Source organism: Propithecus coquereli, unplaced genomic scaffold (genome assembly GCF_000956105.1).
Source record: "Propithecus coquereli isolate 6110/MARCELLA unplaced genomic scaffold, Pcoq_1.0 Scaffold529, whole genome shotgun sequence".
In the NCBI taxonomy this organism is placed as follows: Eukaryota; Metazoa; Chordata; class Mammalia; order Primates; family Indriidae; genus Propithecus; species Propithecus coquereli.
Genome location: NW_012151163.1, coordinates 1085232 through 1102476, shown reverse-complemented (window position 1 = coordinate 1102476; position 17245 = coordinate 1085232). Strand labels below are relative to the sequence as shown.

Here is a 17245-nt window from a genome sequence, read left to right as displayed (position 1 = left end):
TTCCTTTGCATGTATACTCTACTTCCTTTACATGTATGATCTACTTCCTATATGCTTATAATATAGTTTCTTTTATATGTATAATTAGCTCCTTTACATGTATGATCTAGTTCCTTTACACATATGATCTAGTTCCTTAAGCCCCAGCACGATCCCACGAGGCAGGCAGAATCATCCTATTTCACTCACAAGGAAGTAAGTTCAAGGTGATCCGGGTCCGTTAGCCGTCCGTCCCCTTTGCCAGGCCACCACAGATAACTTTACTGACCTCATTCAGTGCCCACAAGGGATCCTGAATGTTGCTACTTTCATTTTGCAGATGAGGCTTAGAGGGGCGGAGGACGGCGCTGAGTGTCCGGGGCTTTATTTCCTGGGGCCCCGCGGGCCGACACCAAGGAGCACTGTTGGAAGAGCACTCTCCCGTCCCTGCCCCCAGCCTCGCCATCTGCCTCCCCGAGACCCAGAAGGCAGGCGTCTGCTCTCTGGAATCGCCCACCCCTCGCCCCAGCCCCTGCAGAAGCCAGAGCATCAGCCTGGCCTCCTCTGCAGAGCTCTGGGCGGCCAGGGGCTGCAGGTACCTTTTTCTCCGGTAGGGCCGACTCTTCCGGGCCGTCCTGGGGCGCCTTTGTCTCCCTTCTCTCCTGCATCCCCTGTGGAAGAAGTCAGATCCGTTTAGCAACTCAGCACTCCCACGTGACACGTGGAGGAACGACAGCCAGAGAGGCTCCCCACCTCCCCTGGCCCCCGCAGCAGCCAAGGGCGCTCAGCATCCTGCCCGTCCTGGGACCCCCAGTCCCCTCAGGGATCCTCCTCCCCTTGCCCTACTGTCCGCCCCGGGGAGTGCGTTTGTCCCTCTGGGCTGGCTCTCAGCCGCCCCCTGGCACACGGTGCCCCGAGACCACTCTGGCTGTGGCCTCCACCCACCCCAATGCCCTGATGTGGTTTGGAAGTTTGTCCTCCAATCTCCTGTTGAAACTTGATCCCCGTGTTGGAGGGGGGCCTGGGAGGGACGCTTGGGTCATGGGGTGGATCCCTCCCGACAGCCCGGTGCCACCTGGTCCTCGCAGTGATGAGTGGGCTCTCTTAGTTCCCATGACAGCTGGTTGTGAAGCAGAGCCTGGTGTCTCCTCCCTCTCCAGCTCCCTCTCCCGCCAGGTGACACACCTGCTCCCCCTTCACCTTCTGCCTTGCCTGGAGGCTCCCTGGAGCCCTCACCAGAAGCAGATGCCAGTGCAACGCATGTGCGGGCTACAGCCCGCGAGCCAAGTAAACCTCTTTTCTTTATAAATCACCCACCTTCGGGAATGGCTTAATAGCAACACAAATGGACGAACACACACCCACAAAATCTCTAAAACACAAATGAGATTATGCTGTTTCTCTTCTCAACAGACATTTAAGGCCAGGCGCAGTGGCTCACGCCTGTAGTCCTAGCATTTTGGGAGGCTGAGGCAGGAGGATCGCTTGAGGTCAGGAGTTCAAAACCAGCCTGAGCAAGAGCGAGACTCCATCTCTTCAAACAATAGAAAAATTAGCTGGGCAAGGTGGTGCACCTGTAGTCCCAGCTACTCGGGAGGCTGAGGCAGGAGGATCGCTTGAGCCCAGGAGTTGGAGGTTGCAGTGAGCTATGATGATGACACGGCACTCTAGCCAGGGCAACAGAGTGAGACTCTGTCTCAAAAAAAAAAAAGAAACAGCAAGACTCTCTAAAGCATAGGACCTAACAGGGGTTTTCTTTCTCTCTCTCAGAAAATCACTTCGCTTAAGCGCCATTGTGCCCAAGGGGCCCGCTGAGCGGACACTGGGTTGGACCACTCGGGCCGATCACATGTGCTCCAGGACTGGGAAGCAGGCACCCGGGACTCCTTGGTGTTATTTCTGCAGGGGGTCCAGGGCCCGGGGTTGGGAAACCTGCTCACCACCCGGGCCACGCACGCTCCCCCAGCCTCCGTCTGCTCATCTTTGATGAGGAGCGAATGAAATGCGTCCTGGAAGACTCCATGCCGGTGCTGGCGCTCGCCGAGCTCCAGCCAGAGGGGAAGGGGTGAGCAGGGAGGTCTCCACACCTGGCTCCCGCAGAGCAGGCTGCCCCACACCCCTCTAGGTGAGGCGAAGCGCTGGCTACAAGAGCGGCTGGCAAGATGCACCCTCTCCGGGAGGGGTGAAGAGGCCCCACGGCTACAGGGCTGGCACCGCGGCCCTCTGTGAAATCAGATGTTACCACAGGTCTGCTGAGCTGATTCCAAACTTCCTTGCCAGCGTCTGGTGGGAGCATTGCTCAGGGCTTCCAAACAGATCTGTGCTTCCAGAGCCAGCCGCTGGTGCTTGGCAGAGGCGGGCGAGGCCTCTCCGGTTGGCCTTTTGGAAGACCTGTGTGCTGTCCATGCCAAACCCCTAACAGTTACGCCAAAACACATCCAGCCAGCACACGCGTACATGGAGAACATGCTTAAGGACCCACCATGATGGGACACAGTTCATGCAAAAAAATTCTCTTCTTCTTGGTAGTTCTGAAAATGAAATTTCCCCCCATGGGTCAAAAAGTACCTAAGTATATGATTGTGAGTGAAAAAACAGAGGACAGAAACCAGACATTGGCAGTTTTTCCATTTTCCTTTGTGTGTGAATTGTTAATATAGATGCAGGATGTAAATTGCTAATGCGAGTCAAAACGTTTCGGTGAACAAGTCTCAGCACTTCAACGTCACAAAAATTATAAATAAATCTATTAAATTTTTCTGGACAATGCCACCATTTGGGTTTTTTTTTTAACAAGTACATTTCTTATTTACGACAACTAAATGGTAGCATTTTCGTCACATGGCGGAATCCATCCGCTCACTGTACTTTTCCGAGTTGTCCTACAGGCAAGCACATGGTTTTAATTCTGTCTTCTTCTGTGCTGTTCCTGTGAGTTTGCTGTTAAAATATGTTAAACTATGTTTTAAAAACCTATTTTAATCTCCTGTTCTGGGGGGCAGCACCAAAGTCCATGGAGACCCCCGTACGGCAGGACTGCGCCTGGCCCCGTGCTTGCCTCGCTGCCTCCTCCGGGGGGACCGACCTGCACACGCTTGCTCGGAACACAGGCTGTCTTCGAGCGCTGCGCACCGCTGGCAGGGGTCGCGTGTGTGTTATACGCCGGTCTCAGGGGTCATAAAGATATATGGCCCTGCTGATAATGACTCTGGAACAGGATTTCTATAAACCTCTCCGCTCAAAAATTACATGCGTTTTACGACACACACCCAGGGAGCACAGTGGCATTTTTCCTGCATCCTTTCCTTTACCAGGTATTGATTTGGGGCTGATCTGCCGCATAAAGTTCTATTGCCGAGTTATTTCTCTACCAGGAGAGGCAAAAGTTCCAACTGTCCGCCTCATTCTCCGACATCCTTAACAACACTGCTTTCTCCGCTCCCAAAGAAATAAAGAAAATGTGACCAGTGCTTACTGCTCGCTTGCCTTCCTGCAAGTCATGCATAAACCTATGAACAGAAAGCTTTTGCCCAGATTGCACGTGGGGTCGTTTTCAACCCTACTAGGAAGACACACGGCAGTTACTTTCACGCAGATGAGATTCTTTGACATATCTGCAGCCCGTGGAGGAAGAGCCATGGAAATTCCTGGACTGTCATTCTACCTGCGTCTGCATCGGAACAGCAACGTCTGCAGGGACCTCCTCCCCGCTGGCCACAGCCAATGCCACGGCTCCCCAGGGCCGTGGGAGGCCAGAGAGGGAAGAGCCGGGGACCCGCCCAGCGGGCTTGTTCCACAGAAGAGGTGCCGGCCGGGAGGAGCCACATCTGGGGGCAGAAGCGCAAACCTCCCACCGCACAAACCTCCCACGTGGCACGCGGCATTTGGGTCCCTTTACTGGTTTTCTCAACCTTGTTTTGAGGGATGACAGTTAATGATTTTTTAATTAATTTGACAAAACCTCTGACCTTTCACACTTCTGAGCAGCAGGCTTGCTAATATGCATAAATGTTTTCCCACCCACAGTCAATTTTTTTAACCTTTTAGGAAAGACCATTTTTTCCCAACAAAAGGAGTTGTCATTCTCTCTAAATGCAAAGGCAATGTGTTATTATCAGGCCCTGACATAGCAAATGCGTGTCATCTCAAGCACCAGCAGTCAAAGGGCTGCCGGGAGTGTGGGGTGCGGAAGATTCTGCAGCCACGTTTGAACCCCGAGGACAAGCAAGGGGTGTCGGGGGGACTTGCAGGCCAGACGCTGCCCCGCGTGCTGGGCTGACGCTGGGCCTCTGAGGAGACGGGCAATGGCTTCTCCACCCCAGCTCTGAGCCTGGTCCATAAATGTCCAATAAATGTGTGCCCAGTGACCGGTGACCATTTATATGCCTATTTCCCCCCAAAAGCAGAACCTGTATTGCATTTGTATGTTTTGCTCCATTGACCAATGCAATTTCTGACACGTCGGGTAGAATGAATCCTTTTAGACCCTCTCCTAGCCCCTTGGGCTCACCTCTCACCTGCCGACGCTCCCTGCACGCCGGCAGGTGGACATCTGATCTGCTGCCTTGCTGGGCCGGTTGCCCGGCACAGGGTTAGCGGTTTGCAAGTCACCGTCCAGGAGCAGGAAGCAGGGGCTGGGCCCCCCGCCCAGGTCTGGCCCGAAGCTGGCAGGGACGGTGGAGGCACAACGCCCACCTGCAGTGAGACGTGATGACTCCCAGACATCCCTACTGAAGGGGCGTGGCGCCGCCTACCCTGTGGGCTCCCATCTCTCTGCTCTCACGGTGTCACGTGTTAGCGTCGCGGTCTCTCTGCGAGGTCAGCGGGATTGACGCTGCAGCCCTGTTTTACAGGGAAAGCACACTCCAGGGCACCGAAGTGGCGTGCACTCACCGGATAACCAGAGCCCGCACAGACAGCGGCTAAGCCACACCGGGGCGCGGGCTCCACGGCCCCGACTGCTCCGGCCGCAGGCCCCACGCCGAGGATGCCAGGGAGGAGGCGCGGACTCGAGAGAAGAGGCTCCTTCCTGGATGCCAATCTGTTTGTTTTGCCGTTGACAAAATGTGCATCAATCTTGAGGTTTTTTTTTGCTTGGAAGCCCCCACACTTGCTTTTCCTGTGACAGATTTGCCCCCACCCTTCCCCTGCTGCCAAATTAAACATCGGAACAACAAAACTCTTCCACTGAAACCAAGCTGGCTCTGTGTTCACACACTCACTCACCGCAGCAGAAAAGGACTCTGGCCTGAGCCTCGACCGTCGGAACAAGACACCCAGGTTCTCAGGCTGGAGTGACTGTCTTCACAAGTGTCTCTACACAGTCGCCCTTCGGCACTGGCAGACTGGCATCTGTCTCGTGAAACAGCGACCGGCATCGGGGCTGCAGGAGCAGCTCCAGGGCACAGGGCCTACCACCGCACACGGCTTCCCCACGCTTAGGAACACGTCCCCAGCCACCTGCTGAACGAGCCCATGGAAAGCAGGGTCCAGGTCCGATTCACCCAGGGGACCCTCTAAGGAACGAACCTACAGCGCATCTTGCTCCTTACGGGCGCTCAGTAAACACGCGTGAAAGGAGCAAATAAGCACAACATCGAGCCACCCCTGTGGACGACGCCTGAGCCTCACGAGGGCGGCGACTCATCACTAACGACAGTCTGTGTTATGCTGTCGATGAACCCCTGAGATGACAGCTGCAGCCACGCATGGGAGGCATGCCATCCCCGGGAGAGGGAGGAGGCTGCTGGTCATCCGACCCAGAGACGGTCGACATCGAGCCGCACGGGCCCTGCAAGCCGCCTCTGCGGGCACCCGGGGATTCGGCGCACGTCACCAGCGCAGACCTGGAAAAGTCTCTGGCTCAAAGGTGCCCTCAAAGTGCGCTTGACAACCCAGAGACATCTGAATATTGATATTGCCTTGATTTTACACTTAGAGTGTGAAATCTGCTAACTATAGAACGTTGGGATTGTTACCCCCGTGACCATTTTTAATCATATGTCAGTCTACACTCAGAGACGGCCACTGCCATTAGCATTTCAGCATGTTTCCTTCCAGCCTTATTCTATGTTTCTGTACCTTTGTTGGTTTTGAGTTTTGGTTTTTGTTTTTGAGACAGGGTCTGGCTCTGGGGTCTCATCATCACAGCTCACTGCAGCCTTGAACTCCTGGGCTCAAGCGATCCTCCTGCCCCAGCCTCCCGAGTAGGCGGGACCACGGGTGCACGCCACTGTATATATTTGGGTATTTTTAAATGAAATTACAAAGGGACTATTAATATTTAAAATTTTGTATTCCACTGTTCTAGATTTTTAGCTTTAGAAAACACTGTTTTAGCTTTAGAAAACATTGACTCTTTCCGTAACAGTAAGTATACATTTAAACCATGTGTTAAAATCTTCTGCTTTGGGCACACTCAGCCCTGTCCTGTTCCTTCTCACACCTGCCGGAGAGGTGGGCCCCACACACGTGTGAGACGGTGGCGCACCCGTGGGACCCAGGCTGGCGGCCGCCTGGGGAGGTTCCTCACCACAGCGCCTGGGGGGCGTCTGCAAGGAGCCGGCCCCAGCCCAGCCCCGCCCCGTGCAGAGCCCAGTGGGGGGACCTGCGGGACTCCAGGGGCCCCGTGGCCAGGTGGGGTGTGACTGCCACAGCCAACATCTGCAAACACACACCCACACCCGCCACCACAGTCAGGCGCCAAAACCACGCCTTCGCCAAACCTTCTGATAGAGGCACAGTTTACGCTTCTTCCGACATGATTGAAAATTTTAAAAAGAAGGTCAGCATGTTTATCATGACCAAGGACACAAAAGCCAGGGGGCTTGTTAGGGCTGCAGGACTGTCTCCTTGGCTTCCAACCACAGGCTGAAAGCAGAGGAAAAGGAACCTTCCACACAGGCCACGCTAGAGAACTTCTGGCCTCCAGTCCTACAGCCAGCACCTGCCCCGGAGAGGGACATCCTGGCAGGACCGCAGGGACCGGCGTCCCCCTGCCCACGACGGGCAGCCCCAGCTTTTTATGCTAATCTTTTTATATCAATAATATTTTGTGCGATGCAGAGGTAAGTGGAGCTTGTCTTTCCTGGTGGTCGTTTTGAGCAAGGGTTCGACAGCTCCTCAGTGTGAGAACCCGCTTTTCTCTGATGTTTCAATAAAAGGAGGCTGCAGCCTCCCCTTAAAAGGCAGCACCTCGTGGGGACAACTAGTGGTCCCTGGCTGAGCGGCCCTTGCAGATGGGGAGGGGCAAACCGAATTGGGGTGCGGGAAGTGACTGTGCCCCTCCATGCCCGGCAGCCACACGGCCCTGCGCACCCCACGCCTGGTGTGGGTGCGGCTGTCCCTTCTGGAAATTCTTAATATTCAAACAAGGGCCCCACAAATTATGTAGCTCGTCCTGCTGAGGAGTCACAGGGTTTGGGGATCTCTTCCCTGCGCTCTGCAGAAACGGGTGGTTTTCCTGAATGGAGGCACCGCTCGGGGGGCCTCGGCCACGGCGGCCTCGGCACTTGCCCACCCGACCTGCACAGCCATCTGTCTGGAGGTCAACTATAGACAAAGCAGCAGGAAAAATTTCATTTAGTTTTTAAAATAAAGAATATTAAGAGCTCTTGGAAACCTTACAGGAGCCCACGTGGGTCCTGAGGCGAACTGCTACACCTCTCCGAGCCTCGAAATTCCTTATCTGCAAAACGGACCGCACGAGATCATCTCCTGCCGGGGATGCCGCGGGACCACGTGGGCAGTGCCTGAAGCAGATGTCGGGGCTCCGACAGGGTCCCCGTGCCCGGGGCTGGGGTGCAAACAGCTGTCCTCAGGGTCGCACAAGTCCACGGCTCAAGAAAGCTCAGACTCCACACAGCCCAACCCTCGATGTCACAGATGGGGAGACTGAGGCCCAACGGAGTGAGCATGGTTGCCAGGGGTGGTCTCAGTGCTTTCCCGCGGAGCCGCCCCAGAGGCTGCTGACTGGGGCTGGGGTCAAGGAGAGGCGCCGGTTACCTTTGAGGCCCGGGACGAGGATCTGCACGGAGCAGGCGTCGTCCGCAGTCTGCTGGGGACATCCAGAGGGCAGCAGGGACAGGAAGGCCAGGCCGAGGAGAGCGCCCGTGAGAGCCAGGTGCCCCTTCATCATGCGCGGGCAGGACGTTGACTCCTGCTCCAAGAAAGGAATAAACAGTGACGGGAATGCCAGCCGGGCAGCCTGCGCACACTGGGGTCCCCCCTCCTTGGGCCTGGGCGGGGGTCTGGGGCCTCCCCTGGGAAGTGTCCGGCAGCCCTGGTCAGGCACAGGCACCGGGTCGCCCCAGCCTGAGCAGTGGGTACGGGTGGAGGCCTGCTGTGTGCCCACCATGGCTCCGTCTGAGACCTTCAGAGCAGCCGATCCCAACAGAGTGGAGGGGACTCTGCAGGGGCAGCCGCCAGCCGCAGGCACAGCTGTGGGGGGGGGGTGAAGAGCCAGGGGAAAGGCCCAGGCGCCAGTGGACCCCACGTGTCAGGGTTCACTTCGCAGGCAGGAGTCCACGCCCCACATGTGGGCAGCCCCCAGGAGGTCAGCAAGGGGGGCAGCCCCACCCTGAGGAATGAACCCAGCGCCCTGGGGAGCAGGGAGGTGAGAGCCCTGGGGACCGGGGCTCCTGGCTTTTGATTGTCCCAGGAGAGGCCAGTGTTCGTTGTCACCTTTGTTTCTTCAGGAGGGGCATTAAAACTTTGGAAACAAAGCTGGCAATGGAATCTGCTACGTTGGAGGAGACACAGGAAACAGAGGGCGCAGGCAGGGAAGGGAGAGGGGAGAGCGCAGGGCCCAGCACAGCAGAGAAGGGCAGAGCTGGGCCTGGCCCGGCTCCCTGAGAGCCATGGCCACTCAGAAGCACCAAGTCTCCATCCAAGGGCCGCGCTTCCCGCTGCGCCCCAGCGCCCTGCACCCCTCACTCACGCACGCAGCATCTGTGGGTACTGACCCGTTGGGCACAGTTCTAGGCACTGGCAGTAGAGGCGGTTGGAGGAGACAGACAGACAGACGGGAATGGGAGCCCTGGGGAAGAGTTGGGGGTGGGGAGACACCCGCTGCTGTTGCAGAGAGACTTGCCACTGGGGGAAAGTGTTCAGGGGAGACCTGTGGGTGTGAAAACCCTGAGGCTTGGGCTTGGGCCGGGAGAGGGAGCTGCCTGGGTAGGAGGAAGCGAGCCCTGGGGCAGCAGAGGGCAGCGCTGTCCCTGGCCGTCCCCCTGGTGACAGCTCTGGGTTGCTCTGAATGAGACAGGGGTCTGGGTTGAGGGGGCAGCTTCATAAAAGGGCACCTGGCTCTTTTGAGACTGGACTTCAGGGGCGGGATGGACGCCAGGAGACCGTGCAGGGGTGACTGGGCCAGCAGCTGAAGGTGATGAACACGGGCAGGTCTGCGACAGCCCGGGGAGCACAGCTGACGGAATCTGCTGATGGGTTAAGTGGGAAACAGAGGGGGCCAGAGACTGAAGCTTTCGTCCTGAGCACCCAGGTGGGTGGTGCAGCCAGTTACAGAGGAAGGGAGGTGAGGAGGCGGGGACGGAGTGAGAGTGGGGTTCGGCTGTCTGAGTCTGAGCCGCCTGTCAGCCTCCGAAGAGGGCGGCGCAGAGGCAGCTGGGCCTGGTGGACGGAGCGACGGTTTGGTTTGCAAGGCCGGGGGGCCATAGCACCCTGCATTCTGTCCCGTCCGTCCCAGGCCAGCCCTCCCCGCCCAAAGCGGAGTCGCCTTAGCTGCTGGAGAAGGCCGTCTGGAGCAGTGTCGATTCTCACATCCACAGCCCGGGAGCCCTCCTGTGTTCACTTCGTCATACAAAAGCCCGGGAGGATGGCGGGACAGACCTCTAAGGCCAAGTCCATCCCGTCTTCAGATCTTGTGGCCCCCGAGTCTGCAGAGACCCCATCTCTGGCTGGTGTTAGCCCACCTTTAGGACTTGAACTGCCTGCTGCTCGAGGAATTCTGCCAGAAATATGTGGAAGGGTCAAGACGCCCAAGGACACCCACTGCCACCCGACATGGACCCTGCCACCGTGGCAGCCAGTGGACAAGCTACGTCTTGTGAGCGGCAGAACCTGTCCCTGCAGCATGAAGCGAAGTCGTTGAAATCCTTCTCCCAACTCTGAAAAAAATCCCCACTATGATAATAGGAGAAAAGGTAAGTGGAGGTTGTTTGACAGTGTCACAGCCGTGAACATTAGATGTGCAACGTCCACGGGACACTAAGGAGAAGGTTAAGGAAGGGACACAGAGGGAGGGAGGGAGGGGCCAGAGCAAGTGCTCCAGCACCCGGGCTCACAGAGCTTCCCTACCTTACTTTGTCAACGCAGGTAAAGCCACCTCCCTCCCTCGCGTCCAGGCTCAGGGAAGAAAGAGACTTGGAAGCTCAAAGTCAGGGACAGAAAGCCGATGACGCCTGGCCACATGCCGAGCCCAGACATCCCAGCGCCTGCTCTCCGAGGGCCCAGTTCAAATCCCCGCTCCTGCTCCCGCTCGGTCCTCCCGAGGGAGTGAGTAGGGTGGTGGGAAGTGGGGGGATTCACAGGGTTAATTAGGAAAATGCGCGCTCTCCCTTTCAGGCAGGGGTCAAAAGCTGTGAGGAACCGGAGGAGCAGAGGGCTTAGGGCACGTGGGCAGGAAAAGATCAAATCCGGAGAACGGAGAACGGAGAGGGGCCCTGCTGAGTTTCTGCCTTCCTAAGAGAAAGACATTTGGACCGAAAGAGACTGCAGAGGGGCTACACCCAGCAGCCGGAGAGAAGGGGCGGGAGGAAAGTGGGCTCTGTCCTGCTGAGAAGGGGTGAGGGGGGCCTGTCCCGCTGCTGCCCGACACCGCCTCCCCGCGGAGGGGCCGCCACCCGGAATCGTGAGCTCGCTGTGCACTGGCGGTGTGCCGAACGGCATTCCCACACACGCACGTTCACATATTCTTAAACCACATGCGTCATGTTTTGCTTGTTTTCGAGTTTTACAGAATGTCACATTGTGCGTAGTCCCCATGTCTTTTTACTTAATGTCGTGCTCTGATTCACCCACGCTGCCGTGTAGTCGTAGCTCATCCGTGATCTGATCGCATTAACGCAGGGCACGCCAGTCACTGACGGTGTCGGGTGGGCGGAAGGACACGGCTGGCCGTGTGGCTGTGGGAGCAGGCAGCCATTCTTGCCTCCTCAGCTGCTGAGGAAGCCACAGGCTGCACGTGGAGACCTGCCACGTGGGACTTTGACGTCCGTATGGCGCATGTTTAAGGGACAGCTACGAGTCTAGCCGTACCACTTACCAGGACCATGGCCAAACTGCACGCCCTTTGCCAGCCTGTTTCCTCATCGCAAGTGGAGCTAAGAACGCCCTAAGTGTACCCCGAGGAAGAGCGCTGGAAATGCCCAGGAAGCTCGTACGCAGGGCCTGGCACGTGGCAGCTACTGATACGCAGTGACCACGTGTGGGCTCCAGGACCGGGCCAGAAGCCCAGGCCCCTCCACGAGGACGTCTGTCCCCGCACAGCTCCTCGCTGCAGTCAGCTGTTCCACAAAACGGACACAGGGAAACCGTCCCCCTTCTGAGCCATCCTGCGGCCTGTGTCACCATGCACCGAGTGGGGACCCGGCTTCTTTCTGCAGAACTGACCCTGCCAGGACAGGCATGCGGATGTCCGCCGGGCTGGAGAAAATAACCCGCCCGCACAGCACTCCAGAGACGAGCACCGTCACTCCCACGGCACAGATGAGAAAGACGGAGCAACGTCACCGGCGCCGCACGGCTGGTAAGTGGTGCAGTGGGCTGAAGCCGGGGCTTCCTATCACCGTCCGCTTCTTTCTTCGTTCTGCTCAGTGGTCGGCTCCCCACGCACCGAAGGAAGACTCATCTTCCTCCTTGAGTCATGACGGGAATAGGCTTTATGGGGGGGCGGAGAAAAAAGGAGCCCACACATACTACACTCCACGTGTCTGATTTAATCCCCAGAACAACCCTTGAACTGCTGTGATTCCTCCTGTCGAAGACCAGAAGGACGCGGGGCTCACCGCGGTGGACAGTCGGCCCCAAACGCCCGGCCGGGCCCTGCCTCGAGTGCTCCGCCTCCAGTGCTCCCCACGCCAGAGCTGCCTCTGGCCACACGGGCGGCTGAGCTCACAGGAAGATCACAAGAATAAGGGACACGTAGAAGGGGGAGTGAATTCACCCACGACCCAGGCCCCGCGAGCTGACGTCACTCCTCTCATCCGGGCCTGGGTCCACGTGCGACAGTTTGGTGACTGGTAAAGACCCCCGGGCGCTCGGGGGCTGGAGCTGGGCAGGCACTAAGTGAACAAATGAATGGGTGAACGAACGAGTGTGTGAACGAAAGCTCACAAAGGCACCAGAAACGGAACTTCACGCTCTCCTCCTCGTGGACTTCCCACGTGTCTGGAGCCCACGTCGTGTCTGTGCCCACAGGGTGTTGCCAGGGCCACGCCTCAGACGCAGGGCCTGTGCCGTCCCACGGGGCCTGCAGACCTGTTATCACTCCGCTGTGGTCGCCCTGAACTCCCAACAGTGTCGCAACAAGGGCCCCGCGAAGGCTGCAGCCGGACGCGCTGTTCCACGGCTCTCCAGCACCACGCACTTCGCCGCTGTCTCCGCCGCAGGTTTGGGTTCTTGCTGGTGTGCAGCTACCGAAGCAAAAAAAACCCTACCGCCCCACCTGTGCCGAGGCTGACACGCGCTTTTCGGTATTTGCTGGATGCAAACTGGGTTTAGATCTTGTAACATGTCCCAAGTATCAAAAGCTGACGTGGGGACTTCCTCTCCAGTTAGAAGTGACTCTGTCCGGAGACACCCAGGTGCTCGGCAAGACTTGTGTTGCTCTCGCCCTGCGGAAGTCCTGACAGTGGCTTCAGAGGAGATCAGCTGCCCCGGCCCAGGAAGGCAGGCAGCAAGAGGGAGAAACCCGGAATCAACGAATGCTGGGACTTCTCAGGCCGCCACTCACTCACTGACCCACCTGCGCATTCGCAGATTTCCTGCCTACTTTCCAGTGACAGGCCCCGCATCGCATCGGCCTGTGGACGCAGGTGAGGCTCAGACCCTGCCCTCGGGGGCTCTCAGGCTCGGTGGGTCCAGCCAGCAGAAACCGGGGCAGAGGGCGCAGAAGGCACCCACACGCACGGAAGGAGCCGCCTTCCCAGAGCGCCTGCTCTCCAACTGAGAAGAGGAATTTAGTTTTATAAACAGAGGAGCCACAGCTACCCCCAGGGGCTCTTTAAGAACAACATCCTTATCTGCCAGCCAGGCCCAGGACGCGAGGCCTCTCCCTTCAGTGAAGGAGGCTGGCTTTGCAAGCGGGGAAAGGGGATTCAGTGTGGAATCCTTAGAAGAAATAATTATAAGAACGAATAGACAACGGGAAAAACGTGACTCAAGCTGCCAGACATGCAAGTTGACGTTCTCACCACGTATCTACAGCGGCGGCACCTCGCGGACGCTGTAAATATCTACCGAGAACCCGTCCCCGGAAGCATCAGGGAGGCTTGTTCTGCCGCAAACCGGCGCCCATTCCCGCCCCCACCTTCTGCTTCTCACGGTGACAAGGTGTCTCCGGGGCAGCGAGGATTTCCACCCACGACACACGTTCTTCTCAGCTTCTCACCGAGACCACAGGCAAGAAGAGACTTCTTCATTGGTCTGTTCTCGTACTGGGCACAGATTTTTCAGCATTGTAGGTAAAATCGAACAGCTGTGAAAGTTTGGGGCACTGCTCTACCTACCACCAGACCAAGCGTTTCCCATCAACGTAACAAGCCAGGCATGCACCTGATGGCTTTAAAACGTCATCAGTTAAATCTGGAACTGCCACACCACTTCAGGTCTGAGAAGACAGCTGTTCCTAACGCTAGGTTGTCACGGCAGGAGGTGGCCACCCTATGGAACTTGGCTCTCTTCCAATTTCTGGAGACAAGGCGACCCCACTCATATCAGACGCCCTACCTGAACTCGGACTGTCCCTCCTTGGAAGTGGCCACCGCGAGCGCCCCTCCGCCTCCCCCAGGCTCCCCGTCACTGAGCCCGACAGAGCTTCCCGCCACCACGCAGGGTGATGGCTGTCGCCCCCCCAGCCCCTCAGCTGATCGACCCTTCAGATTCCTGGTTCTGGGATCAGGAATTACACTGTGGTTAGGACTTAAGACTGCTGCTCCCTCTGGACCTGGGTTCTTTGAATTCCGTGTAACCCAAGTGGGCGTGACCCGATCACCCGGTAACTCTGATCCACCGATTCTGTCCCCATAGCCTCCACGGAATTTCCACCACGAACTACTGAACCAATCAAACTTCGGAATTCTGGTGCCTAGTGTATTAAGACTCGATCTTTTGCCTGGACTGAGAACAAATTCCCATCTCCCCCTCGGCCCAATCCCTACCTTGATCCCCGTCAGGAATCTTGCCTTCTGTCCAGTGTCTGAGCACCAGACTTGGGTTCTGTGCTCTGGGGCGGCGTCCGGGCAGCGTCTCCTACCTGAGCACACACTAGGCGAGGGGCGCGTCCTGACCGCCACTGGCCCGCGAGGACACTGCGCCGGGGAGCCTCATGCCTGCTATTTACAGACGCGGCCGCGGTCCAAGCGCAGAGGGAAGCCACGGCCTGGGCTGTCAGACAGCCCAGCAGATCAGCCTGCACGGCTGCAGCGTTATCTGCAAGCAGCTTCCTGTTTGAAATACATCAGCTGTCCTGCAGGGGGGTGGTGGAGAGAGTGTGGGAACATCCGTGATACCAGGTTTGGGGGGCAGGGCAGGACCCCCCTGCTAACTCTCCAACCCAAACACCCCGATCCTGTCTCAAAAAGCCTTTCTTTTCTGGTTTTTTTTTTAATAGGCATGAGTATTGCGGAAATTCAGCAATTTATAAAGGGTGGTAACAATCACCTGGCATCACGTGAAACAGAAATAAGTATAGCTGATGGATTTCCATTCCTTTTTTTCCATATGGGATTTTGCTTCCCAAGCCAGTAAGTACTTGACCAGTGTGTATGGAGACCCAGCCCAGAGTGAGACCCAAACCCACTCCACTCATTTAAGTTTCATTTAAAGGAAAAACACATCAGAAATGGGTCGCTGTGGGGGCTGGTGGATCCAGTTTCTATGTAGCCCGAACCCTGCATGTTGTAGGGGGTGAGGGGGCCTTCTAAGAAAAAGATATATATAAAATTATGATCATAAAAAACTAGGTTCAAAGGTGAATATTTATTTAGAGTGAAAAATCATAACAAATTTAAAATGTAAACACAGACAAACTACACACAAATCACAATATCTATGAAAAAGAATGGATTTATTTAAAACATATTAAAGTTATACATAAATTTGACAACTTTGGACAAAATGGACAACTTCCTACCACAATGCACACAACATGAAATAGATAATTTAATAGCCCTGTAACAATTAGAGGAATTAAATTTGCAATTTAAAAACTCCCCAGAAAGAAATCTCTAGGCCAGATGGTTTCACAGGAGAATCTACCAAATGTTTAAAGAAAAATTAACAAAAATTCTACACATCCCCTTCCAGAAAACAGAAGACGATGGAATATTTACCAATTCATTTCATGCATTTGTTATTACCCTGATACCAAAAGCAGATAAAGACAGTACAAAAGAACCACAGACCAACAGCCCTCAGGAATATATTAGTGGGTGCAAAAATCCTTAACAAAATACTACCAAACAGAATTCAGCGATATATAAACAGATTCATAAACTGCAACCAAATACGGTTTCATCCAGAGACGCGAGGCTGGGTCAACATTCAGAAACCAATCAACGCAATCCACCACGTCGGCATCCAGAAGAGTCACATGATCACATCAACTGATGCAGGAAAAGCAACTGGCATAATCTAACACCCTTGCATGACAAAAACTCTCAGAAAACAGGGGTAGAGGAAGAACTTCCTCAATTTGATGAAGAGCATCTATGAAAAAGTCTACAGCCAAGGCCACACTTCATGGTGAAAGACTGAAGGTTTTCTTCCCAATCAAGACAAGGCAAGGGGGTCTACTCTCACTGTTCTTACTCAACACGGAGCTGGGAGTTCTGGGCACGACAACAGGCATGAAAAGGAAACAAAGGCATATAGGCTAGAAAGGAAAAATGTAAAACTGTTCCTTGTTGCAGATGACATGGTTGTCTACTGGGAAAATCCCAAAGAGTCTACAAAACACTCCTAGAACAACTGAATGAGTTCAGCAAGGTCACGGGACACAAGATAAACGTGTAAAAATTCAACTGTAGTTCTATAAAGTAGCACTGAATTTGTAGACACTAAAAATAAAAACAATGTAATTTATAATTGCTCAAAAAATACGTATAAATGGCTGGGCGCAGTGGCTCATGCCTGTAATCCCAACACTTCGGGAGGTCGAAGTGGGAGAATCACTCAAGGCCAAGAATTCAAAACCAGACTGAGCAACAAATCAAAACCCTGTCTCTACGAAAAAATTTTTAAATTAAAAAAAATAGCCAGGCATGATGGCACCTGCCTGTGGTCCCAGCTACTTGGGAGGCTGAGCCAGAGCCAGGAGAGTCACTTGAGCCCAGAAGTTCAAGGTGAGCTATGATGTCCTCCAGCCTGGGCAACAGAGATCCTATCTCTAAAAAAAAACTTAGGTATAAATCTAACAAAACATATACAGGACCTACATGCTGAACTGATGAAAAGATCAGAGAAGATCTAAATAAACAGAGACATCACCTTCATAGATTGCGAGACTCAACAGAGTAAAGATGTCCATTCTCTACTGAACTGATATATAGAACAAGCTTAACACGACTCCCATCAAAATCCCAGCAAGGGCCAGGTGCAGTGGCTTACTCCCGTAATCCCAGCACTTTGGGAGGCCTAGGCAGGGGGATCTCTTGAGGTCGAGAATTTGAGACCAACCTGGGCAAAAGAGCAAGACCCCATCTCTATAAAAAATAAATTAAAACTTAGTCAGACATAGTGGTGCATGTCTGTAGTCCCAGCTGCTCAGGAGGCTGAGGCAGGAGGATCACTTGAGCCCAGGAGTTTCAGATTGCAGTGAGCTGTGATCACACCACTGCATTCCAGCCTGGGCTATCAATCTACCCAATTCCAAGACTTATTATACAATGAAACAAAACAGAGAGCCCAGAAATAGACCTACACAGAAATAACTGACTGATTTTTGACAAAGGTGCAAAAGCAATTCAATGGAAGGAAGATAGCAATTGGACATTCATAGGTGAAAAGATGAACCTCTAGGCCTCACATC

General features: G+C 55.1%; 1 protein-coding gene across 4 annotated transcripts in view; it reads right to left on the bottom strand.

Annotated features, from left to right (window-relative positions):
• Positions 1 to 14593, bottom strand: part of COLEC11 (collectin sub-family member 11) — a 38788-nt gene extending 24195 nt beyond the window's left edge. For all 4 annotated transcript variants that reach the window (XM_012656950.1, XM_012656951.1, XM_012656952.1 and 1 more), the window contains exons 1-3: positions 14376 to 14593; positions 7984 to 8137; positions 579 to 650 (exon numbers count right to left, since the gene is read on the bottom strand). In XM_012656950.1, coding sequence (XP_012512404.1) covers positions 579 to 650; positions 7984 to 8116 — 205 coding nt within the window. In that variant the 5' untranslated portion in view covers positions 8117 to 8137; positions 14376 to 14593. The remainder of the gene's footprint in view (positions 1 to 578; positions 651 to 7983; positions 8138 to 14375) is intronic.
• Positions 14594 to 17245: the final 2652 nt, after the last annotated feature.